This window comes from Paroedura picta, chromosome 6, assembly GCF_049243985.1.
Source record: "Paroedura picta isolate Pp20150507F chromosome 6, Ppicta_v3.0, whole genome shotgun sequence".
Lineage (NCBI taxonomy): Eukaryota > Metazoa > Chordata > Lepidosauria > Squamata > Gekkonidae > Paroedura > Paroedura picta.
In genome coordinates this window covers 4,104,259-4,128,823 of record NC_135374.1, presented here as the reverse complement: position 1 = coordinate 4,128,823, position 24,565 = coordinate 4,104,259, and the positions used below count along the sequence as shown (strand labels likewise).

The window sequence follows — 24,565 nt, the reverse complement described above, 5'->3', positions numbered from 1 at the left end:
TAACAGTGGCTGATGACAGCTTTAAACAAGGTGGAAAACCAACAGCAGAAGAGAAATCTGAAATTCATATCTTCAAGGAGATCCAAGATGCCAAGGAAGACGTCTTTAACAGGAATAATGGATCAATAACAGTGGCTGATGACAGCTCTAAACAAGGTGGAAAACCAACAGTAGAAGAGAAATCTGAAATTCTGGAGACGGAAAATGGGATGCTGGAGTTCTGCAGCCCAGATAAGGACACCCTTTTTAAAAAGACATACAGCCATCTCAAAGCAACAGTGTACAAAAATCAATCAAAAGAAATATGGATCTGCAGTGAAAGTAACCGATTTAAAGGATCTCTCTGGGGAAAAAATTGCATTGATACTGGAGTCCAGGAGGTGCAACGGCCTCAAGATTTATCGATGCATATTCTGCGGGAAAGAATACAACTGCACTTTCTACGCCAAAGGCCAATGGGACAGAATATAATTTTACGGGAACGACAAGATGTAGCAAGCCTCGAGATGAGACCCCCTTAAGAAGACCGAAAGCTCATATTGTTTTATGTTTAATGTTATACTGTATTCTATATTTCCATTTTTATGAAAAAGGGGAAGCAGTGTCTCTTTCTCTCTTGTTTTTTTTTTTTTTTTTGTCTCTTTTCTTTTATAGGCATATAGGTAATATAATCATTAGTGCTGAAAATGTAAAATGGGGTTCTCCCCCCTTTTTTTTTCTTTCTTCTATTAGTGAATTGTCCTAGGACTAAAGCCTACACTGACTTGTAGAAAATGTTTAATGTTAAGCTTTCAACTTAAATCTGAAAATATATCTGTCAGGATGGTTCTTAGAATGGGTCAAGCATAAATTGTTTTGTAGATGTATCAGAACCAAGGATAAGGAGAAGCTATAGAAGACTGAAAGCTTATATTGTTCTATGTTTAATGCTAAGCATTTAATCTAAACCTGGAAATCTTATTATTCTCTGTATTAACAACATATACTGTATCCTACATTGCTATTTTTATGAAAAAGGGGAAGCAGTGCCTTTTTTCTCTCTTGTTTCTTTTTCTTAGTAGGCATATAGGTAATATAATCGTTAGCGTTGGAAATATAAAATGGGGCTTTTATTATTTTTTTTATTGGTGTATTGTTATAGGGCCAAAGCTCATATTGATCTGTAGAAAATGTAAAGCTCTCAACTTATACCTGTCAGGATGGCTCTTAGAATGGGCCAAGTATAAATGGTTTGTAGATGTATCTGTATTAAGGATAAGGAGAAATTATGAAATCCTTTTGTAATTTTTTTTTTCTTTGTACATCTTTAAGGCAAAGTCCTACTTTCCTCTCCCTTCATCAGGGTATCGATACAGGGCCAAAACTTATACTGTGCTATAAGAAATGTTTAATGTTAAGCATCTAACTCACACCTAGAAATATCTGCTAGGATAGCTCTTAGATTGTATCAAGCAGTTAATGTGAGGTCTACGATCTCTCAAGTAAGTTGATTAATAATAACTTTTCTTTTGTATATCTAAACAGGCCTTTTTTTTTTTTTTTTAAATGCAGTGGAAATGTGGACGGCTCTTAGACTCATGGCTCTTAGAGTTTTGGGCAAAAGTTTATATCACTGTGGAGTCAATGTGGGGTTGTATATTCTCAAATGATGATTATATTTCTATCTTTATGAAAATAAAAAAATCATTATAAAAAAAAAAAATAAAAAAAAAAAAAAAAAAGACCTTGTCAATGTTGATGCTGACGATACACAAAGAGCGAAGGGAGCTGGAAGCTCGGAGTAAGAACAGAGAGAAAACTGCAGCATCTCCTACCTGAAACTAGGACTGTTCTGGATCAATGGTGGCACATTGGGGAGAGGTTTGTGGATGTTATAACTCTGCTTGCAAGAGGATCTGGACATGAAAGGGCCAAAGCTAATCTCTCATGCCCCACACTTAGATGTCGAGGCTCTTTGGTCTGTGCTTGCCTTATGTGTTTTATCTCGTAAGGCAGGGGAAGTCAAACCTGTGGTCCTCCAGATGTTCATGGACTACATGCATTTGCTGGCAGGGGCTCAGGGGAATTGTAGTCCATGAACATCTGGAGGACCACAGGTTGACTACCCCTGCCGTATGGGACCTCTTTTTCTCTTTGGCCTGAGCTTGGAGCTGTAGCAAGTTTAACCTTTTCAAAGTTACCCCATTCATAATAAGTTAAATGTTATGCAAGATGTGCTACTGTGTTTTCTGGAGGGGTTTGTATGCAAAATTTCTTTCTCAGCTACTGATTACAATTATTATTTTTTTATTATTATTATTATCCTTTAATTTATATCCCGCCTCCCCCCGGAGGCTTCAAGGTACAAGAGCCTTACTGGACACTTGACAGTGCCTTCCTTGACCTGGGCCTGCTTCTGAAAAGTTAAGAGGCCTCAAATCGTTTTATCTGACCTTCCGACTCACAGAACGGACTATAGGTCCATAATGTCCTGAGTATGTAAAGGAGCCAACTGGCGGTAACAATAATTGCATTTTATGTATGCTGGCTTCATTGGAGAAAGGCAGGGACGCCTTCATCCTTTATAAAGGTCACTGGAGGCCGTAGTATGCATTGCTTTTATTGAGGCTATGAGATAAGCCTTGGATTTTTAACTTGAATGATAAATATTAATACTTATTAGTACTGTTTTTTAAATTGTGTTCTACCCTACGTGTTTGGACCTCATTCTGACCTTTTCAGCTTCTTTTGTTTGGGTCAGGAGATTTTGGAAGGAGGGTGAGGCTGAGAGAGCCCTGATATTACTGAAGTAGAAGAAGAGTTGGTTCTTATATGCCGCTTTTCCCTACCCGAAGGCGGCTCAAAGCGGCTTCCGGTTGCCTTTCCTTTCCTCTCCCCACAACAGACATCCTTTGAGGGAGGGGAAGGGAGGCTGAGAGAGCCCTGAGATTACTGAAGAGTTGATTCTTACATGCCACTTTTCTCTACCCAAATGAGTCTCAAAGCGGCTTACAGTCGCCTTCCCTTTCCTCTCCCCACAACAAGCACCCTGTGAGGGAGGGGAGGCTGAGAGAGCCCTGATATTACTGAAGAAGAATTGGTTCTTATATGCCGCTTTTCTCTACCCTAAAGGAGTCCCAAAGCGGCTTCCAATTGCCTTTCCTTTCCTCTCCCCACAACAGACACCCTGTGAGGGAGGTGAGGCTGAGAGAGCCCTGATAGTACAGCTCTCTGAAAACAGCACTATCAGGGCTGTGACTAGCCCAAGGCCAGCCAGCCGGCTGCATGTGGAGGAGCAGGGAATCTAAGCCAGTTAGGCAGATTAGAGACTGCCGTTCCCAACCACTACACCACGCTGGCTCTCTTAGGATGGAGAGATCATTTAGGAAATGCTAAGGGGAACAAAATGGACTTTGCCTGCTGTTGAAAGTAGAAGGGGGGGGGTCCAGAGCTTTGGTGCTATGACCAAGGACGTCCATTGCATTGCCGCCAGCCTAGTCACAGAAGGGGACAGACAAATCTTGCTGAAAGGACCAGTCTTGAGCAAAAGTCATGCATCAGGTCTACTGAAAACTGAGGTTCATCACGTTGCCTAGCATCCTATCCTTAGCTGTAGATATTCCTGAGTCATTTCCTTGTCTGCAGATTTTAGGATATTCTGTCAATTGTGAACCAATATCCCTGATACATGCAATGTCACGTTTCTCTTCTGAAATTCCAGAAGTCATGGGTATGTTGGCAGGTAAAGCCAGAGAATTATCAGTTTATGTATTGTATTTGCTTACGTGGTATTGTAAATATGGGCCTGAACATATCTGGCGTAGGGAAGCTGTGTCAACAAAACCAACAACGTGCTGCTTATGTTCCCTTTCCTTGAAAATATGCGTTTTTGTCAGGACGATAAAAATAATTGGTAATCAGTGCAGATTTATTTTAGGAATTTTCTGGAGGAAAAAGAAACTTCTTAAAAATCCCTGTAATTGCTTTAATTAGCATAAAATTACTTTTGTTAAATTTGTTTCCCCAGAGATTTCCAGAAGTAACCTTCTGGCCTAAAAATATCTGTTTAAAATATATTTCAGTATGGTTGAATGCGTATGGTTTTAATTCTAATCACTTCCATTTTGTGTGCCACTGAAAATGAAAATATATACTTCACAATAACGGGCTTGGGTAAATTCTAGCTCTTTGTCTGCCACGGGGGCTAAGAGGGTTATTGCACATTGGACTGTTCTGTTCAGCAAAATGTCACCGGGTGGCTTGTATTTAATAGTGTTAATTTTTATGTTTTTTACTGAGGTATTTTTTTTATTTGTGAGCCTCTTTGAGCAGGTCTCTGGAGAGGCAGACTATAAAACCCGTAAATAAATATAGTCTTTCACTGTGAGTAAAGCTCTTATTCTGAAACCAGCACATAACTATGCTTCTGTAATACTGAAACTTTAATTTGTCTGCAGCCGTTAGCCAAATATATATATGTAACATAAATAAAGCCCGACTGCTGGGGTGGTGGGAACCCCAGAACCTATGGCCAGTCTGGTCTGGAGAAAGTCTGCCTTCTGACCCCAAAGTGGCGATCAGCATTTCCTTAGCCGTGCAAGAAAGGGCCACAAGAGCCAAGGATGGACACAATCCATTCTCCCCACCTACTCACTATCTGCCTCAGTTCACTGGAATCTTGTAGTTCACCTGCAGACTGACACAGCCAGGCTGTGAACCCATCTTCCGTGTGTGATGCTTAAAGGCTGAGTGCTCAACACCTTCACTTCACCTTTTCGGAGAGGAGTTTATTGAACAGAGGTTAGTTTAGTGAGAGAGCAAATGCTTTGCCAACGTAAGGCCCTGAAATCAGGCAGGATGGCACTAGAGAGCAGGGGAAGGGCCGTGCATGGCTCAGCGGAAGAGCATATGCTCAGCACTCAGAAGGTCCCAGGTTCAATCCCCGGCATCTCCAGGATCAAGCAATAGGCGATGTGAAAGTCCTCTGCCTGAGAACCAGGAGAGTGGATGATGCAAACTTTCGCACGCCGTAAGAAGGCAGCTGTGTGCGTCTTTATGGGTACGTAGGACTTAGCTGCTTGGATCAGTAACCTAATTAGATATAACAGATTTACACCTCTTAAGTCCCTTTAAGCTTATTACCGTCGTACCTCTCTAATAGCAGGCTTGAATGGAGTTCTTGCTCTATTAGTGCTCGCCCTGTGTCCTGTTGGAAAAGAGCGATAGTCCCTCTAGTTCAGCCTCTTGTCTCACACCGTGGCCAAGTGTTGTTCCTCTGCAGGGCCAGCAACAGGGCAGAGAGGCCGAGGCCTTCTCCTGAGAAGGACCTCAGAAGAGCCCTGCTGGGTCAGACCAGGGAGGGTCCCTCCAGTCCAGCCTCCTGTCTCACCCAGGGGCCAGCCAGTTCCTCTGCAGGGCCAGCCACAGGGCAGAGAGGCCGAGGCCTTCTCCTGAGAAGACCCTCAGAAGAGCCCTGCTGGGTCAGGCCAGGGAGGGTCCCTCCAGTACAGCCTCCCGTCTCATCCAGGGGCCAGCCAGTTCCTCTGCATGGCCAGCCACAGGGCAGAGAGGCCGAGGCCTTCTCCTGAGAAGGACCTCAGAAGAGCCCTGCTGGGTCAGACCAGGGAGGGTCCCTCCAGTCCATCCTCCTGTCTCACCCAGGGGCCAGCCAGTTCCTCTGCAGGGCCAGCCACAGGGCAGAGAGGCAGAGGCCTTCCCCTGAGAAGACCCTCAGAAGAGCCCTGCTGGGTCAGACCAGGGAGGGTCCCTCCAGTCCAGCCTCCCGTCTCACACAGGGGCCAGCCAGTTCCTCTGCAGGGTAGAGAGGCTGAGGCCTTCATAAAGAGAGCCCTGCTCACAGTGAATAATCATGGCAAGAAATCATGTCTCGGTGCTTGGATTCCAATACAGCTGTTTCATTTGACAGTGGTGTTCCATTCCTGCCTCCACTGGGACTCCCGAGTGAAAACATGCGAGCAGAAACATGGCTATGTCATGCTGGCGGAAGAAGGCGTTCATTAAGAATTTATGCAGATTCTGGGGAGAGAACTGTGCGTGCCAGTTACATTTATTGGCAAAATACACTTTCACTGTCTGAGCTTGAATTTATAGTACGGGAGAGACCTGGGGGTTATAAGTGAGTAAAGCTGGTGTCATGGTTAAAGAGAGGGGTGAGGCTGTGGCTCAGTGCTAGAGCATCTGCTTTGCAGGTACGTGCTTGCGGAAACCCTCCTGAAAACATAAGATGTTTCTGAAATAAACACAACCCACGTTCCTATCACGGACGTTCTACCTACATTTATTCCGGCTGATTATGTGAGGAGTAACAGAAGGAAGGCTCGAAGGTTTGTCCACCCTTGATGTCGTTCTTGGCTAAGAAAACAACAACCGCACCAAAAGCCACATCTTGAGAGTCAGTTTGGTGTCGTGGTTAGGAGTGTGGACTTCTGATCTGGCATGCCGGGTTCGATTCTGCACTCCCCCACATGCAGCCAGCTGGGAGACCTTGGGCTAGTCACAGCACTGATAAAACTGTTCTGACTGAGCAGGAATATCAGGGCTCTCTCAGCCTCACCCACCTCACAGGGTGTCTGTTGTGGGGAGAGGAAAGGGAAGGCAATTCGAAGCCGCATTGAGCTTCCTTCGGGTAGAGAAAAGCGGCATCTAAGAACCAACTCTTCTTCTTCTTCAGTAATCTTAGGGCTCTCTCAGCCTCACCCACCTCACAGGGTGTCTGTTGTGAGGAGTGGAAGCCGCTTTGAGCCTCCTTCGGGTAGAGAAAAGCGGCATATAAGAACCAACTCTTCTTCTCCTTCAGTAATCTCAGGGTTCCCTCAGCCTCCCCTCCCTCACAGGGTGTCTATTGTGGGGAGAGGAAAGGGAAGGCAATTGGAAGCCGCATTGAGCCTCCTTCGGGTAGAGAAAAGCGGCATCTAAGAACCAACTCTTCTTCTTCTTCAGTAATCTCAGGGCTCTCTCAGCCTCCCCTCCCTCACAGGGTGTCTGTTGTGGAGAGAGGAATGGGAAGGAGACTATAAGCCGCTTTCAGCCTCCTTCGGTTAGAGAAAAGCGGCATATAAAAACCAATTCTTCTGCCTCTTCAGTAATATCAGAGCTCTCTCAGCCTCACCTCTATCACAGGGTGTCTGTTGTGGGGAGAGGAAGGGAAGGGGATTGGAAGACGCTTTGAGACTCCTTTGGGCAGTGAAAAACCAACTCTTCTTCTTCTAACCAATGTTCTGTATGGATTTTTACACTTGCTTTCAATTGTTTTAATCATGAGTGTTCTAATTCATTCTAGTTCTGTTTTAATCTAATGAGTGTTCAGAAAAATGAAAAGCATGCCTACTGGATGGGGGATACGCTTCTAGGTAACACTGTGAACGAGACCTTGGGGTACTTGTGGACTGTAAAGTAAACATTGAGCACAGGTTGACTACTCCTGATTTAATCTACAAGTACAACGATATAGGCTAGATATCAGGAAAAACATTTTCACAGTCAGAGTAGTTCAGCAGTGGAATAGGCTGCCTAAGGAAGTGGTGAGCTCCCCCTCACTGGCAGTCTTCAAGCAAAGGTTGGATACACACTTTTCTTGGATGCTTTAGGATGCTTAGGGCTGATCCTGCGTTGAGCAGGGGGTTGGACTAGATGGCCTGCATGGCCCCTTCCAACTCTATGGTTCTGTGATCCCCTTCCATGTCCTTAACCCCATGTCCTTAACCAGTCTTTCCTCAAGTGCCTGTTCCTGTTATATTGTTGTTTAAGATCACTGAAATTGTGTTATTTGGAACCACTGTTAGATTATTATTGTTGTTGCATTTGTTTATGTTATATGTTAATTCGTTCCATGTATCCCGCCACGATGTTGTATGTAAACCACCCTGAGCCATATGAAAGGGCGGTATAGAAATTAAATCAATCAAATAAAAAACCAAAATATCTGCACAAGCGAGACAAACCGTTCTTTTATGTGGCCCACGAAAGCAGCAGGCCAAAACATGAAGCGTTCCGGCCACCACACTTACGACTGACAGATTAATGGAAGCAAGCAATTCAACCACAACAATGTTCAATACTTCCTAAACATGCACAGGGAGGGCACTTCAGGTCTCAAGACACCACCTATGTGCAGGCTCCTTCGGTCAGCTAAATTCCTAAGAAGCACACCTGTGAAAAGAGCAAGAACTTGCCACCAAGTAAGGTTACTGGGGTGCTTACTCACAAGTAGTTGAGCTACTAGGAAAGGCACCAGTTCTTCCCTTTCCTAACTGAGCAGATTTTCTGGAGAGAAATGTGGAAACATTATGGGCAGACATTACGAGGGATTAGGGCAGGGGTAGTCAAAACGGCGACAATCCAGATGTCCATGGACCACAATTCCCAGAAGCCCCTGCCAGCAAATGCTGGCAGGGGCTTCTGGGAATTGTAGTCCATGGACATCTGGAGGGCCGCAGTTTGACTACCCCTGGATTAGGGGAAAGGCGCAGACTGGTTTCGGAGACACATCCTGGGAAATCAGGTAATGCCCAGGTGCAGACAACAGGCACCCAAAAAGCAGAACAACAGACTGACAGAGCTCACTGGCAACAGAACAGGAAAGGACAGATGCGTCTTAAGCAGCCGGGGGCGGGGTGGGGGGATTCCCAATTCTGTTTCGAAGACAATAGGAACACCTGCAAAGAAAAGAATAGAAATCGAAACTGCAAGAAAGGCCTGCAGTGTAAGATCTTTTGCCATAATCTGGGGCAAAAAGTCAGCGCCCTGGGGGTTCTGGTTGATTTTCCGCTGCATTTCACGTACAAAACAAGCCGCAGAAAATCTCCCAAAGCTACCTGCTTCTCTAGAAGCGCTCCTAATCTCCAATTAGATTTAATCCATTAGATTTGACAGCAGGAGCGCTAATTAATTCCTAATAATTAACAATGCGCCTGTGCCATCTACGTCACCAAGCCCTTTTTTTAAATGGCCAGATGACCTTATGATCAAGTCACAATCACGGCCCGGAGCAGGTATCGGCACCACCTAAAGTGTGGCAGAAATCTTGGTTCGCTCTCCGGTTTTAGACATTTACAAATCTTTCCATCGCCGTGGAGTAAACCAAAACCTAAAAACGGGTGCTGGGAGACAACAGGCTTCTCAGCTCATATTTAGCAGGTTAAGAGTAATGGGGAAGGGGAGATGGTGTTGACACTTAATTAACACTACATTTCTGTTTCAAGTTCAGCAAGCGCCCAAGAGATTCAGCGCTCGAATGGCTCTCTGGCGTAATTCATCATGCAGCGGATTAAGGACTGAAGGCAGCCATTCTCTTGGGGGCAGTGGGAGGTTCCAGGGGGGCAGTGAGGAATTTGAGGGGCAGTAGGAGGGCAACAGTCTGACTCTTTCAGTTCCTAGCAAGAGACATTCCAAGGTGGCTTGCCATTGCCTGCCTCTGGAGAGGAGTGACCCTGGGCTTCCTTGGTGGTCTCCCATCCCAGTGCTGACCAGGACCAACCCTGCTTAGCTTCAGAAGGTGGCCTGGAGGGGATCACTTTCCTGCTCAGCTCCTTCCCCTCCTCGGACTCTGTCCTTCCCAGGTTCCACCCCAGATCTGTAGGAACTTCATAAAGGTTCTGGTAATTACCGTTAAGGCCATGCATGGTCAGGGCCCAGGGTACCAGAGGGACCGCCTCCCTGCCTATGCCCCTCAAAGAGCTCTAGGTTCTGCCGCCACTACCTGGTCCTAATAATCCCTGGCCCTAAAGAAGTCAGCCTGACCTTCTTTATTATTTCAGCATGAGTTAGAGGAAGTCGGTCCTCATTTCATCTGATACACGGAACTCTCTGCTGTGGCCCCCACGTTCCTAGTTTTGCAAAACACCGTTGTTAAAGAGGGCTTTTTTGCACAGGTAAAATAGGACTGCAGTCATGAAATGGTCAGGAAGCTCCATGGGTCAAGGGACAGGGACTGTAGCTATCACGAAGTATGCTCCATACCAGGGGTAGTCAACCTGTGGTCCTCCAGATGTCCATGGACTACAATTCCCATGAGCCCCTGCCAGCAAAAGCTGGCAGGGGCTCATGGGCATTGTAGTCCATGGACATCTGGAGGACCACAGGTTGACTACCCCTGCTCCATACCACTTGCCATATCATGGTATAGTGGTTAAGAGCGGTGGCTTCAAATCTGGTGAGCGGGGTTTGATTCCCCGCTCCGCCAGCTGGGTGACCTTGGCCTAGTCGCAGTCCTGTTAGAGCTCTCTTAGAACTCTGTCGGCGTCACCCACCTCGCAGGGTGTCTGTTGTGGGGAAAGGCAGGGAAGGGTATTGTAAGCCGCTTTGAGACTCCTTCAGGCAGTGAAAAGCGTGGTATAAAAGCCTTCTTCAGAAAGCTCATGTTTCTTCCAGCTTTGTTTTCAGATTTCTGTAGTCTGAACCTTATGGACCAACTTCGCTTTTATTATTGGCAGTCCTAATTGTGGAGTTCTTAATTGTGGAGTTTTTAAAACTGTGGCTTTATGGGTTTTATAATGGCTGTTTTTATGGTGTGTTCTTTAAAAACGTTTAATTTACATTGAAAGCCACCTCGAGTGATGCTAGGGCGAAAGGTGGCTAATAAATGTTTTCAAACAATAAATAAAGGTTCTATTCACTGGCAAACCACCCCGTATTGAGTCTGCCAAGAAAACGCTGGAGGGCGTCACCCCAAGGGTCAGACATGACTCGGTGCTTGCACAGGGGATACCTTTACCTTTTACCTTTTATTCATTGGATCATACCTGACTTACATTATGTACTCTGCCTTGAATTAGCAACAAAAAAAGCAGGTAATAATAATATATTATTATTATTATTTATGTACACAGCAGAAGTGGGAGGGCACGTTACAAAGGGAGGCTGGCTCAAATCAGGATGAAGATTAATCTGTTCATTCTGACCACATGAGATCCTCCCCACAGTTCGACAGTCAGACGTAAAATCTACCGCAAGATGGAAACGAGATAAGCAGATACAATAGGAAGTTAGAGAGGTACAACTGAAGCAATTAACATCTGTAGGGGGTGGGAAATGCAAGATGTTAGCACCTGCCGGGAGTAAGAAATAATAGGCCTCTGTTAAGCTCTGGCGGAGGTATAGTGTTAAAACTTTGCAATGAATATTAATGCTGCAATTTCCCTTTGTGTTCCCTGCTTGAAGTTCTTTGCATGAGAATATACCATCAGCGGCAGAAGATTAAAATGTTCCTCTTCAGATATCTTGTCATTGCAGCTCCTTAGTGGCTTGTAGCTTGGTGTAGTGGTTAGGAGTGCAGACTTCTAATCTGGCGAGCCGGGTTTGATTCCCCGCTCCCCCACATGCAGCCAGCTGGGTGACCTTGGGCTCGCCACGGCACTGATAAAACTGTTCAGACCGAGCAGGAATATCAGGGCTCTCTCAGCCTCACCCACCCAAACAGGGTGTCTGTTGTGGGGAGAGGAAGGGAAGGGCTTGAATCCAGTTAAGAGTAATTGATCCAAATGTTTCACATGAGGCTATGCAAGTTGGTAAAACTTTGCTGATCACACCTTTCTTTGACAGAATGGAGTTCTGCCCCAAACTCCAGCCAGAGGCAGTGAGAGCCCTAGTCAGTAGGCAGAAAAGGAACCCGTGAGGTCCTTTCAAACTATATTATTCTATGAAAAGAGTTGGTTCTTAGATGCCGCTTTTCTCTACCCGAAGGAGCCCCAAAGCGGCTTCCATTCACCTTCCCTTTCCTCTCCCCACAACAGACACCCTGTGAGGGAGGGGAGGTTGAGAGAGCCCTGAGATCACTGAAGAAGAAGAAGAGTTGGTTCTTATATGCCGCTTTTCTCTACCCGAAGGAGCCCCAAAGTGGCTTCTAGTCGCCTTCTCTTTCCTCTCCCCACAACAGAAGCCCTGTGAGGTGGGTGAGGCTGAGAGATCCCTGAGATTACTCCTCATTCAGAACAACTCTAACAGGACTGTGACAAGCCCAAGGTCACCCAGCTGTCTGCATGTGGAGGAGGAGCAGGGAATCAAGCCAGATTAGAAGCTGCCGCTCTTAACCACTACACCAAGCTGGCTCTGAACTGAAGGTATAACTAGAACATAAGAGGAGCCATGCTGGATCAGGCCAATGGTGCATCCAGTCCAACACTCTGTGCCACACAGAGGCCAAAGCCCAGGTGCCCTCAGGAGGTCCACCAGCGGGGTCAGAACTCCAGAAGCCCCCCAAGCCCCAAGAATACAGAACATCACTACCCCAGACATAGGAACACGAGAAAGCCATGTTGGATGGCCCATCCAGTCCAATAATCTGTGTCACACAGTGCCGAAGACCCAGGTGCCATCAGGAGGTCCACCCATGGGGCCAAGACTCCAGAAGCCCTCTTACTGTTGCCCCCATGCATAAGAAGAAGACAGAGCCTCACTGCCCCATCTATACCTTGTGGCTAATAGTGACTGATGTATCCCTAATCTCTGTAGGAAAGAGAGTACAAGGCAGATATCCAACGCATCACTGTGCAAACCCACCGGCCTTCATTAGATTCTGGGAGACACTGCGCTGTGTAGGTGAGGTTAGTTTAATCTCTCAAGACCATACTGTGGAGGCATCTTGCAAATTTAACCCTTGTTATGCAGCATTAGGATGCAAGCATGTTAAGTGCTGTCTGATTGCTTCCAAGTTATGGGAATATTTCTTCAAGCAAAGGTTGGATACACACTTTTCTTGGATGCTTTAGGGTAGCAATCCCCAACCTGTGGGCTGCAGACCACATGTGGTCCTTCGACTAATTGGAGGTGGGCCCTGAAAGACGCCTTCTTCCCCCCCCCCCTGGCCCTTTACAACACACTTCATTGTTGTGGCGTGTCTGTATCTTATTTTCAAGGGATGTTTAAACATTACCAAAGCGATCAGAGAGCGCTAGGGCAGTGGTTGAGAGTAGAGGAGTAAACTACCCCCACCACCACCGGGCCTCAGTAAAATTGTCAAGCGTTGAGCGGTCCCCAGTGATAAAAAGGTTGGGGACCACTGCTTTAGGATGCTTAGGGCTGATCCTGCGTTGAGCAGGGTGTTGGACTAGATGGCCTGTATGGCCCCTTCCAACTCTATGATTCTATGAATATTATAATGGTGAGGGGGCAGCTGAGTCCTTGAAGGGTAGCTACTGGGCAGCAATAAGCAGTGGAAGGTGAAACGGGAAGAGGCCGCTTCGCAAGAGAAGTGCCCTGCCCAATACGGTGCAGAAGCCAGCAATGCTAAACCCACTTCTGGCCAGCTCTTGCCTCAAAAACCCTACAATGAGATGACACTAATATACAGACACCTCTAAAAACATGCAAGGGCTTCAACCGTGGCAGTATCTTCCTTGCTTGCTCCCTCCTTCATAAGCTACTTTGGCGCAGTATTTCACACCAGCCCACACGAAAAAACAGGGCAGGTAGTGGCGGGGCATCCGCTATTTACGTCCGATCCTCCGTTCTTCGCATTCCTCCCGACGAACTAGAAAGCCAGCTTCAAAGGGCCACAGCGGAGCAAGACTTCTTGCTGCCCTTGAAGAATTGTTTTTGTAGCTTAAAACTGGGCTGCTCTGTGGCATATCGTATCAACAGCTCTGCCGACCTTTTGGCACCTCGTGCACGAAACGAAACAGCAGATCCTGAACCTGCCTAGCACTAGACAGGTATATCATAAAAAACACACTTCTTATCTGGCTGGGGGAGGGGGCAGGGGGGGGAGATCGCATATAGCAGCCTGGCATTCATTAACTAGCTTTTACTGTACAAACAACGCTGACCCGCCGGTTCTGCACGAAAGATGCTGTGATGGCTCTCAGGCAAGGGTGCACTTAAATGAGAAGAGGGCTTTCACCTCCCGAGGACTGAATATGCATGGGGGTGGCTTTTTAAAAATAAGTAGCCGCCTTTCCAGGCGTTGATGCATCGACACCGACCCTTGCGGAGTCCTTGTGCTTGCTAATCTCTCATGAACTTGCATCTTTTAACCCGTACTTCCTGCGTACCGATAGGAAAGGCTAGATAATTGCACCAAATTGTCAATTGAATAAATAAAGACAACACCAGGAGCTGAAGAGCAACAACAGGACTTGGATAGCGTATCTCATGAATGCCCATCCTTAGAAATCCATGTTCAGGTCTACTGAGGATAGCTCCACAGGCCTCTCAGGCATGCCAGAGTCCCCAGGGATGCTCTGACGGTAAATGCACAAATGCTAGAGACGAGGGACGACGGCATCTGAAGCCAGAGAATGCAGTGGCATGTGGGAAACAGGCCTTCTGTATTGATTTCAACTCCAAGAACAGTTTCTGAAGGGTTTTTTTCTTTAAAAATATATATAAAAGCAAGTTTTATCTTCGCCCACTTAAAACATATATATTTAACCACGCCACCCGGGAGAGTTCCCACTTTGGCATTTCAGGGGCAGGCGGCAAACACCAAAGCCCCAGCCGTACACATGCCTAGATGGAATTCACCAATTTGTCATCCCTGCGGCCACCGCCCCTTCAAACGGGAGAAGGAGGCATTGTGTTGGTTCCCGTTATGCTTTCCAGCTGTAGCCGAGCCTTGAAGACTCCGAGAGCAGGAAATCCAAGAGGAAATTCCATAGTCGGTTCCCGCAGTTTTGCAACCCAAATGTTCTTCCAAAAAGGAGCTCTTACAGGAATCTGGGAAGCTGCAGCTTACCTCATGTCTTCAAGTAAGTCGCATTCTGCCTGATGTTTGCCTTGCAGCTTTGTCATCTGCTCCGTCTGAATGAGTTTCAGCTCTTGAGTAATTTTCACCTGGGGGAGGGAGAGGGGAAAAAGGATATGCCAGAAGCTGTAATTTTACCCTCTTAAGCTATGTCACACTGAAGAGGTAGTTTATAATTGAACATGAGCGTCAACTTCCTAAAGAATACAGTGGTTTAAAAAAAAAAAAGATTCTAAATACTGCAGTTCTTGCGGTGGAAAGAGCTGTCAAGTCACAACCAACCCACGGCAACCTTTCAGGGGGGGTTTTAAGAGAAGAGATGAGTAGAGGCGGCTTGCCACAGGCTGGACTTCTTTGGTGGTCTCTCATCCAGGCCCTAGCTGACCCTGATTGGCTTCTGACAAGACTGAGCTAGCCTGTGACATCCTGAACATGACAGAACAGCAAGAGGGGTTGCCAGAGCTCACCCTGGAGAGTAACTCTGGACATCCTTGGAGGTCTCCCACCCAAACATGGTTTCCGAGATCTGATGAGATCAGGCTAGCCTAAGCTAAACACAAAGAAGTGGTTTACCATAGAATTCTAGAATAACAGAGTTGGAAGATACCTCCTAGGTCATCTAGTCCAACCCCCTACACTAAGCAGGACCCTCTCGCTCACCCACTGTCACCTGCCACCCCCTTGAACCTTCACAGAATCAGCCTCCCCATCAGATGGCTATCTAGCCTCTGTTTTAAAATCTCCAAAGATGGAGAACCCACCACCTCCCAAAAAGACTGTTCCACTGAGAAACCGCTCTCACTGTCAGGAACTTCTTCAGATCCCCTCTCATTTGTCTCCTCTCCAGGCTAAACAGACCAAAATCCCCCAACTTGTCTTCATATGTCTTGGTCTCCAAACCCCTCACCATCTTTGTTGCCCTCCTCTGGACACACTCCAGTTTGCCTACATCCCTCTTCAACTGGGGTGCCCAAAACTGAACACAGGACTCCAAGTGAGGCCAAACCAGAGCAGAGTAAAGCAGTACTATCACTTCCTGTGATCTGGACATATCACTCAGCTTAATACAGCCCCAAATCCCATTTATCATCGTCCGCCTCCACATCCCATTCAAGGACTGACTTTTTAGTTTATCATACGGCATGTGTGCAGCATAGCCGGCCAGGAGAACGGCAGCCAGAGAAGAGATGTTCGGAGGTGGATTGCCACTGCCTGACTCTGCGTCATGGCTCTCGTGTTCCTTCAAGGTCTCCCATCCCAATGCTGGCCAGGGGTGACCCTGATTAGCTTCCGAGACCTGACAAGATCTGGTTTACCCTGGGCTCTCGAGGTCAGGGAATTCAAGGACTAACTAAGGCCGATCCTGCTTAGTTTCTGTGACCTGACAGGATCGGGCTAGCCCGGGCCGTCTGCTGAGCTGCAAAGACTATGCAATCCCTCTCCCAAGATTCCTACGAGTTACAGAAAGCCCCTGGGAGGTCACATCGAAGGTCTGCTTCCCAGCCTACAGCCCAAAGCCCAGAGATGCCTGGACTCCCGCACAAAGCTTCGACGGAGGGGCTGCCCTGTCACACTGAACTTTGAAATAAGTCCGTTGCTTCTTCTTCCTCCTCCAAAGCACGGCAAAAGCTTTCTCCCAAATCCCTCAGCACACACAGAAATGGAGGAAGCAGAGAGAAGCGCCTGGCCAGTTCCAAAGGCCAGTGCAGCAGGAGGTACACGAAGACACACCTCCTCGCCCCAAACCCACACACCTGCACAGCAGGTGCGGGACTTGTGGCAAGCACAATTTTATGAGTTGGCCACAAAGCCAAACCAAAGCACGTGGACATCTTGTTCTGCGGTATCATCTATTCCATAGGAAATAAAGAGTGGTGGCCAGCAGCACCTTAATGACCAACAAGATCTCCGGGGTGTAAGCGTTCGAGAGTCGTAGCTCCCTTTGACACAGCCTCTCTTCTACTGTGGACCAACCTGAAATGTGTAAAATTTCGTGCAAATGTTAATAGTAATCTTTAGGGTCTAGACTTGGTCACACGTCTGGTCATTTAAATGACTTGTTAAAACAGCCAACCAGATGACCTCCTAATGTCATTCGGCATCTGCTATCACTCCAGTCTCCAAGATGTAAGGACAGGAGGACTCATGTTCTAGCCATATCAGAGGAAACGAGCAGTGACTCGTAGAATCATAGAATAACAGAGTTGGAAGGGGCCTCCTGGGTCATCTAGTCCAACCCCCTGCAGTATGCAGGACACTCCCAACTCTCTCACTCACCCACTGTCACCTGCCACCCCTTTGTGCCTTCACAGAATCAGCTTCTCTGTCAGATGGCTCTCCAGCATCTGTTTAAAAACCTCCAAAGATGGAGAACCCACCACCTCCCGAAGAAGCCTGTTCCACTGAGGAACCGCTCTGACTGTCAGGAACGTCTTCTGGATGTTTAGACGGAATTTAGAATCCTAGAGTTGGAAGGGACCTCCTGGGTCATCTAGTCCAAACCCCTGCATTATGCAGGACACTCACAAGCCTCTCACTCATCCACTGTCACCTGCCACCCCTTCACTCAATAGCTCATACCCTGTCACAAATTGTGCTAGGTGCTGCTGGACTCCGGCTCTTTCATGCTGCTCCAGACAGACTGACACGGCCACCTACCTGGCTCTCTCTCCCTGGAAGGAATCACATTTAACTGTACAGAGTGGAATTCCAGCAACCTTGTGACACATGGACAGAAGGACTCACATTATAGCTAGATTTGAAGCAGTGGGCAGTGACTTACAAAAAGCTCCTACAGTACCACAAATTTGGTGAGTCAAGAGGGTGCTACTGGACTCTTGCTCTTCTTTACAGCCAAGCTCTAAGGCACACAAGTTCTGAACACCGCTAGGTTGTCACTACACTACATCAGTCCGTGTCACATGATGCTGGCCAGGAGGCCGAAGAAGTCATTCATCCGGGAACTGGATACCTGGCCAAATAAATTAGTCAAAATTATGTTCTAAAATGCAACCCAAATTTTATCTGCATCTATTCCGACTGGACATTGTTCTCCCAAACTCTCACATTCATATCACCAAACTACCTAGATTTTTAAAAATCGAAACCTCAGAGCTCTATCCCACTTATTAAAACAACTGACCTGTTCTCTTCCTTCCAAACATCCTCATGCAACAAAAGACGGCTGCACCCTTGTCTCAAGCAGGGTAGAGTCAAATACTAAAACAGCGGAGGGAGAGAGAAGATTCCCAAATGCTCTTTTAGTCACGTTTAACAGTGCAACTGGCCCAACTATTAAAAAAACCTACACTGTTTAATCAATCCAGAAAAATACAGCAGCATTAAGAAACACCATCCAGGTCGACAGCCCAAGAGATAACAAATGAAGAGTTCCTTCATTTAAGTCTTATTTTCTGAATACAGTAATCAAATGAGTCTTTGTGCCTGCATGTTCTACTGCTGTCAAGATCACATTCATTGAGCAGCCTAGCAGGAGGAGAGGTGAGCTGTCGCTATGAAGATCCCCAAAACAATAAGGTCGAAGGATAAAGGAAGGTACAAAGGGGACCATAACAAAGCATCATGCTGCTTGTTTGGAGAAGAATAGCTGCCTCTCCTATAAGGAGAAGTACCAAGGCAGAAACTCAAAGAAAACACAGCTGACCGGATCACTCCTTTCCCTCAGGTGCAACACAAATAACCCATCCTCATAGAATTATAGAGTTGGAAGGTGCCTCCTGGGTCATCTAGTCCAACCCCCTGCACTGTGCAGGACACTCACAACCCTCTCGCTCCTCCACTGTCACCTGACACCCCCTTGAACCTTCACAGAATCAGCCTCCCCATCAGATGGCTATCCAGCCTCTGCTTAAAAATCTCCCAAGATGGAGAACCCACCACCTCCTGAGGAAACCAACCAACTGAGGAATCATTCTGTCAGGAATTTTTTCCGGATGTTTAGACAGAATTTCTTTTGCATTAATTTCATCCCATTGGTTCTGGTCCGTCCCTCGGGAGCAAGAGAGAACTGTGCTCCATCCTCAATATGGCACCCTTTTAAATACTTGAAGATGGTTATCAGATCCCCTCTCAGTCATCTCTTCTCCAGGCTAAGCAGACCAAGCTCCTCTAACCTTTCCTCCCATCAGAACAGCACCCTCCCACACATACTAACTCCCAACCGGAACTATCCCCCCCCCACACACACACACACAAGCAACAACCGTCAGGACGCCAGATGAGAAGACATTCCTCTGCCCAGACCTTTGCAAAACTCAAACAAGCAACCCACCAAGCAAACAGGGACCATTTTTAAACAGAAATAGTAATAATTTATTTTCTCCACCCCAAACAGAAGATGCAATCAAATCCCGGCTAAGCCCCCCACCCCATCCCAAACGGCGATGAAATGGCAGAGAGAAACCACCTCCTCCCCTCCCCCCAAACACAGCCAGCTATGTTGGTCCACCAAGCAGCCCAGAGAACTATGCCTTTTGCCTGCACAGTAAATCCTCCCCGCAATCCAGTATATTTCACCTGCACCTAAGCTCCCTTTTGAAACAGAGAAACGTGGCGGGTTTTTTTGAAGTCTGTGGGAGCTCAAAGCAGATGTCCTCGCAGCCATAGAGAGCCAAGGTCCCGGCATTCCCCAGTCTCCTGTCTTCCAAACTCCTTGCATCAAATGGGACCACCCAACCTCTCCCTTTCCCACCACTAATGGGCAACTTCACACACAGACTAAATCCTCCTTGTTATTCTTAGCTCTCCCACCCACATCCCAGTCATCTGCTAGTCATCTCTTACAAAGCGTCTGCTGATAAATGATATCCCCACCAACAACCGAACTCACCTAAAGTGACAATCCCTCAGCTGCATCAATAGGGCAGAGAGGCCTTGGCCTTCCCCCCGAGAAGAGCCTCAGAAGAGCCCTGCTGGGTCAGGCCAGGGAGGGTCCCTCCAGTCCAGCCTCCTGTCTCACCCAGGGGCCAGCCAGTTCCTCCACAGGGCCAGCCACAGGGCAGAGAGGCCGAGGCCTTCCCCTGAGAAGACCCTCAGAAGAGCCCTGCTGGGTCAGGCCAGGGAGGGTCCCTCCAGTCCAGCCTCCCGTCTCACCCAGGGGCCAGCCAGTTCCTCTGCAGGGCCAGCCACACGGCAGGGAGGCCGAGGCCTTCCCCTGAGAAGAGCCTCAGAAGAGCCCTGCTGGGTCAGGCCAGGGAGGGTCCCTCCAGTCCAGCCTCCCGTCTCACCCAGGGGCCAGCCAGTTCCTCTGCAGGGCCAGCCACAGGGCAGAGAGGCCGAGGCCTTCCCCTGAGAAGACCCCCAGAAGAGCCCTGCTGGGTCAGGCCAGGGAGGGTCCCTCCAGTCCAGCCTCCCGTCTCACCCAGGGGCCAGCCAGTTCCTCTGCAGGGCCAGCCACGGGGCAGAGAGGCCGAGGCCTTCCCCTGAGAAGACCCTCAGAAGAGCCCTGCTGGGTCAGGCCAGGGAGGGTCCCTCCAGTCCAGCCTCCCGTCTCACCCAGGGGCCAGCCAGTTCCTCTGCAGGGCCAGCCACGGGGCAGAGAGGCCGAGGCCTTTCCCTTTTGTGACTTCCTGGCTCTGAGATTCAGTAGTTAGCTAGCCACTGGATGTGGAGGTGCCCCTCAGTCACCATGGCTAGTACCCACAGATAGACTTTATCCGCCATGAATATATCTGTTTTTTTATTCCTGTGGCCATTAGTACATCCTCTGGCAGAAAATTCCACATTTTAATCAGTCTCCGAAATGGAGTCTTTTATCAAAAGCACGTAACTACACTATGGTGCCCTAACTCCAAAGGAAATGAACCCACACACCTTTATTATATTTGAGATCTTCCATGAAGGCATTCCCCTCCCCAAACTATTCATCAAGCACCTTGTGGGCATGTATCATATGGGGAAAAAACATTCATTTTGAATGTGCAAGATTCATTGCATGCTTAAGGCTCTTGAGCTGTGTTTACACTTCACCTTCTTTCACTTTTCTAATGGGATTTTCTGACTACCATGGTTTGTTTTGGATAGATATCGTTTCAAATCAGCAGTAAGCCACCAGGTGTACCAAGAGGTCAAAGCTCATGGAGGAAATATTGTAAGAATGGTATCATTTCAATAAAGGCCAGCCAGCAACAACCCGGAACCGTAATGCTGCTCAAAATCAACTGAAGATGCCTGGTGGAAGTTACAAAAATATCTTAATGTTAATATTTGATTTGGTAGCCCTGAGTTATGATGAAAGGGCAGGACAAGTTTATGAGTAGCATCATTCATGCCATAATGAAAACGGTTTCAGAGGGTCTACAACCAAACACTTAGATTCAAGCATTTGTGAGAAAAACAAGCGTTTGGGGGAGTCAAACTTCCCTTTGGAACAGAGATCCGGGTCTTTATACCCTGCATCCCTGACAACTTCTGACTGAGATATAAAGGCTAAGAGATCCTAATTTTGATTTGTATCAGACAAAGGGAGCTTTGAATTCCAAAAGTTTACACCCCCCAAAATCTCATTGGTCACCAAGGTGTTGTAGGACCCGGATTTGACACCAACAATGACCCTTTTATTGCCTCTAAGGTCATCCCCAGGTTCCCCTGCTGCCCCTATATGTTCAGCCAGATCTTATCTTCCTGCAGCGGACCCTGTCAAACCACCAACCCACTTGCCGTCTATATAAACAGTCAGCCCCTTTCCAGGAAAAGCAGGTTTACAACCCTGCTCCTATCCTACAATCTTTAACCAAATTCCTGTAGCAGGCATCCTGCTCTGGCACACGCAGTTCTCCACCCTCAAAGGGTCCAGAGCAGGGGTAGTCAAACTGCGGCCCTCCAGATGTCCATGGACTACAATTCCCAGGAGCCCCTGCCAGCGTTTGCTGGCAGGGGCTCATGGGAATTGTAGTCCATGGACATCTGGAGGGCCGCAGTTTGACTACCCCTGCGGCCGGTCTCCGCTTTTGAGCACCTGCAGCGAGGACCTAGTAGGTCTCCGGCAATGCAGTCCTAGACAGAGTTTCTCCACTCCACGCCAAACGCAATTAATGCACCTGGAGTAGACAGGGTGCGTAGGGTGGCACTCTAGACTCCCCATGCAGTCTGAGGGACAGCTCCCTGGCCAAGCACACAGGTCAACCTCTCTGCCACCTTTCCAGGGAAGGCTGCCACTTGCTGTCACTTGGTTCTCCGCAGCCTGCCCTCAGGAAGCATAAACCTAAACCGCTTTCAGAGGGGGGGGTTGGACTCCTCCTCCTCCCGAGTAGTCCCAATTCCTGCTTCGGCTCAACCTTTGCAACGAGGATTCACATGGGTGTTTTCTGCAGCCTAAACTGTCCAGGGTTTCTCCACCACTCCCCTTTTGCAGACACACACCTGCAGGCAGCAAAATATACCTCCACTGGAGCACCTTCCCCAAGGGCTGTGGCTCGGCAAAGGAGCCTCCCCTTGGCATGCAGAAGGTCCCGGGTTCAGTCCCCGGCACCTCTGGTTAAAAGGACGAGGCAGGAGAGGATGGGGAAGACCTCCCCCCGAGACCCCCGGAGAGCTGCTGCTGCTGCCACTCTCGGTAGCCCAGACTGACCTTGGGTCCGCTTCCCAATGAGCCAACTCCATGCGTGTTCTTCACGTGCATCCCTGAGCCACCACCTGCCCCTCTGTCTCCCCCCCCCCACCCACAGCTCACCTGCGCACCATGCCCATTGCAACCTGAGCCCCTTCCCCGTGAAATCCTGCAACCTGACCACCAGGCTGATACCCCGCAACCCACCCCCTTTCCCGCAACCTGACGGCCCTGGCCCTGCAGCCTCCCAGCAGAGGGTCCTCTCCCAGGGACCGGCCGTGCCCCCCAGCCCCACCCTGGAGGCCGAGCAAACCCCCCCCCCACCACCATTGCAAAGGGCAGGAGAGGGGCAAGCAAGGAAGGAAGGAAGGAAGCCAGCGACCCCCCCCCCCATTGCACGGCCTCTCTGCAGCCCGCCCTCCCCTCCCCTCCCCTCCCCTCCCCTGGCACCTCTGCAGTCGGCCCCAGCACCCTCCATGGTGAGGGTCAGCCTCCCCCTCCCCCCCCCGCGGGCGCCCCTCCCCCCCAACCCCCAGCGTCGCCTCACCTTCCTCGGCGGGGGCTGCATGGCGAGGGCGAGGGCGGCGGGGGCGGCTGCGCTGCCGCTCTCGGCCTCCACATCAATCCTTCCCCCGCCCGAACGGCGGCGGCGGCGGGGGCGAGAGCGCGACGCCGGGCCGGTCTCTGCGGCGAGGGAGGGGAGGGACGCGACGGGGCGGGGCCAGGGGCGGGGCCGGGGAGAAAGGGAGAGCGCGGGGGGCGGGGCCGAGAGGATCAGGTGGTGCGCGGCCGGGCGTTCTGATTGGATAGAGGGAGGGAGGAGGGCCTCAGGGTGGGGGGGGAGGCCGAGGGAAGGGGAGGGGCTGTCGCGGTGCGCGAGAGTGAGGAGAAAGGGGGGGGGAACGAACCGGGCTAAGAAGAGTGTGTGGGGGGGGTGTTGTTGCGCGCGGCCGGTCGTTGGGAGTGAAAAGAGCGCGCGCGAGCGACGAAAACGCGGCGCGGGAGGCGTGGCTACGCTAATGAGGGGGCCAGGCCTGCGGGTCTGACGGGCGGGAGCGCGCGAGCGAGCGAGGCGGACGGGCTCAGGGGGCGTGGCCCGCGGGGTCGTTTCTCCGTCGCCTCAGGCCTGCCAGGCTTTCTAGGGGGAGAGGCAGAGGGGGGGCGCGCCTGCGCAAGCGCGGCCGAGGTCGCGAGGGTGGAGGGGGCGGGACACGGCTACCCCTCCCCCTTCCCTTGAGGGCTCGTGTTTGCGCCACCCCCGAATTGAGGCGCGAATCTCTGGCCGTGACGAGAAGGGGAGGGGCCGGAGGAAGAACGTTAATTGGTCTGGTGGGTGGGGCGTCGGAAAGGGATTGGATGAGGGGCGGGAGGAGGCGGAGCCGAAGGCAGGAGAAGGGGCCGGGCGTCTTTAACGGACAATGAAGGGCGCGCTGGTGCGGCCACGCCCCCTTCGTTCCCCTCAGCCTTTATCTAACGGCTCGCGGGGTTCGATTTTTGACGCGCGTCAACAGCGTAACGTCTGTAATCGAAGAACGCATGTGACGACATGAGCTTTTCCGTCAACGTTGATGTTTCCCTCTAAAGGGGGAAGAAATGACGGGGAAAAATTCAGGGAATTAGTCCCTGTTTTCCAGCACCTTGCAGGCTTCAGACGTTCATTTAGACACGGGAAATGTGGCCCACGTCACCCCCGCCCTCGTCGCGTTAAACAAGTTGCGCTGAAGGAGCTCCTCAAGGCTCGGGATAAGCGGAGCAGAGTAAAGGGGCGGGGCGTGCTCTGCTGAGTGACAGGCAACTGGTACGCCCCGCCTCCCACCAGGCGAACCGAGCTGCTGCTGCCCCCTCGTGGTCGCGCGCTGCACGTGCAGACGAGGACTGACTCCCCCCCCCCCCCCCCGCCCAGCGGTTCCCAGGTGGCCGCTTGTCCTGCGTCCGCCTTGTAATTCAGACATGGGGCCTCCCCTGCAGCTCCTGAGTACTTGCAACTAAGCCCCGCTAAATTCTTTGCCTTACTTGCAGACGAGGTATCCCTAGAGGGCAGGGAAGGCCACACTGTGGCTCTCCAGAGGTCCATGGCAGGGGTATGGTTTCTCTGTATAGTTTCCTTCAGTTCCATGTAAACCACCCTGAGCCTTTGGGGAGGGTGGTATATACATGCGAAAATAAATAAATAGTCAAACAGCGGCTCTGCAGATGCCCATGGACTACAATGCCCATGAGCCCCTGCCAGCGAATGCTGGCAGGGGCTCATGGGACTTGTAGTCCATGGACATCTGGAGTGCCGCAGTTTGACTACCCCTGGTCCATGGACTACAATTTCC

General features: G+C 49.5%; 1 protein-coding gene across 2 annotated transcripts in view; it reads right to left on the bottom strand.

Moving 5' to 3' along the window:
• Positions 1–22,969, bottom strand: part of FCHSD2 (FCH and double SH3 domains 2) — a 163,642-nt gene extending 140,673 nt beyond the window's left edge. For both annotated transcript variants that reach the window (XM_077341224.1, XM_077341225.1), the window contains exons 1-2: positions 22,792–22,969; positions 14,669–14,766 (exon numbers count right to left, since the gene is read on the bottom strand). In XM_077341224.1, the coding sequence (XP_077197339.1) occupies positions 14,669–14,766; positions 22,792–22,812 (119 nt within the window). In that variant the 5' untranslated portion in view covers positions 22,813–22,969. The remainder of the gene's footprint in view (positions 1–14,668; positions 14,767–22,791) is intronic.
• Between the last annotated feature and the right edge of the window lie 1,596 nt (positions 22,970–24,565).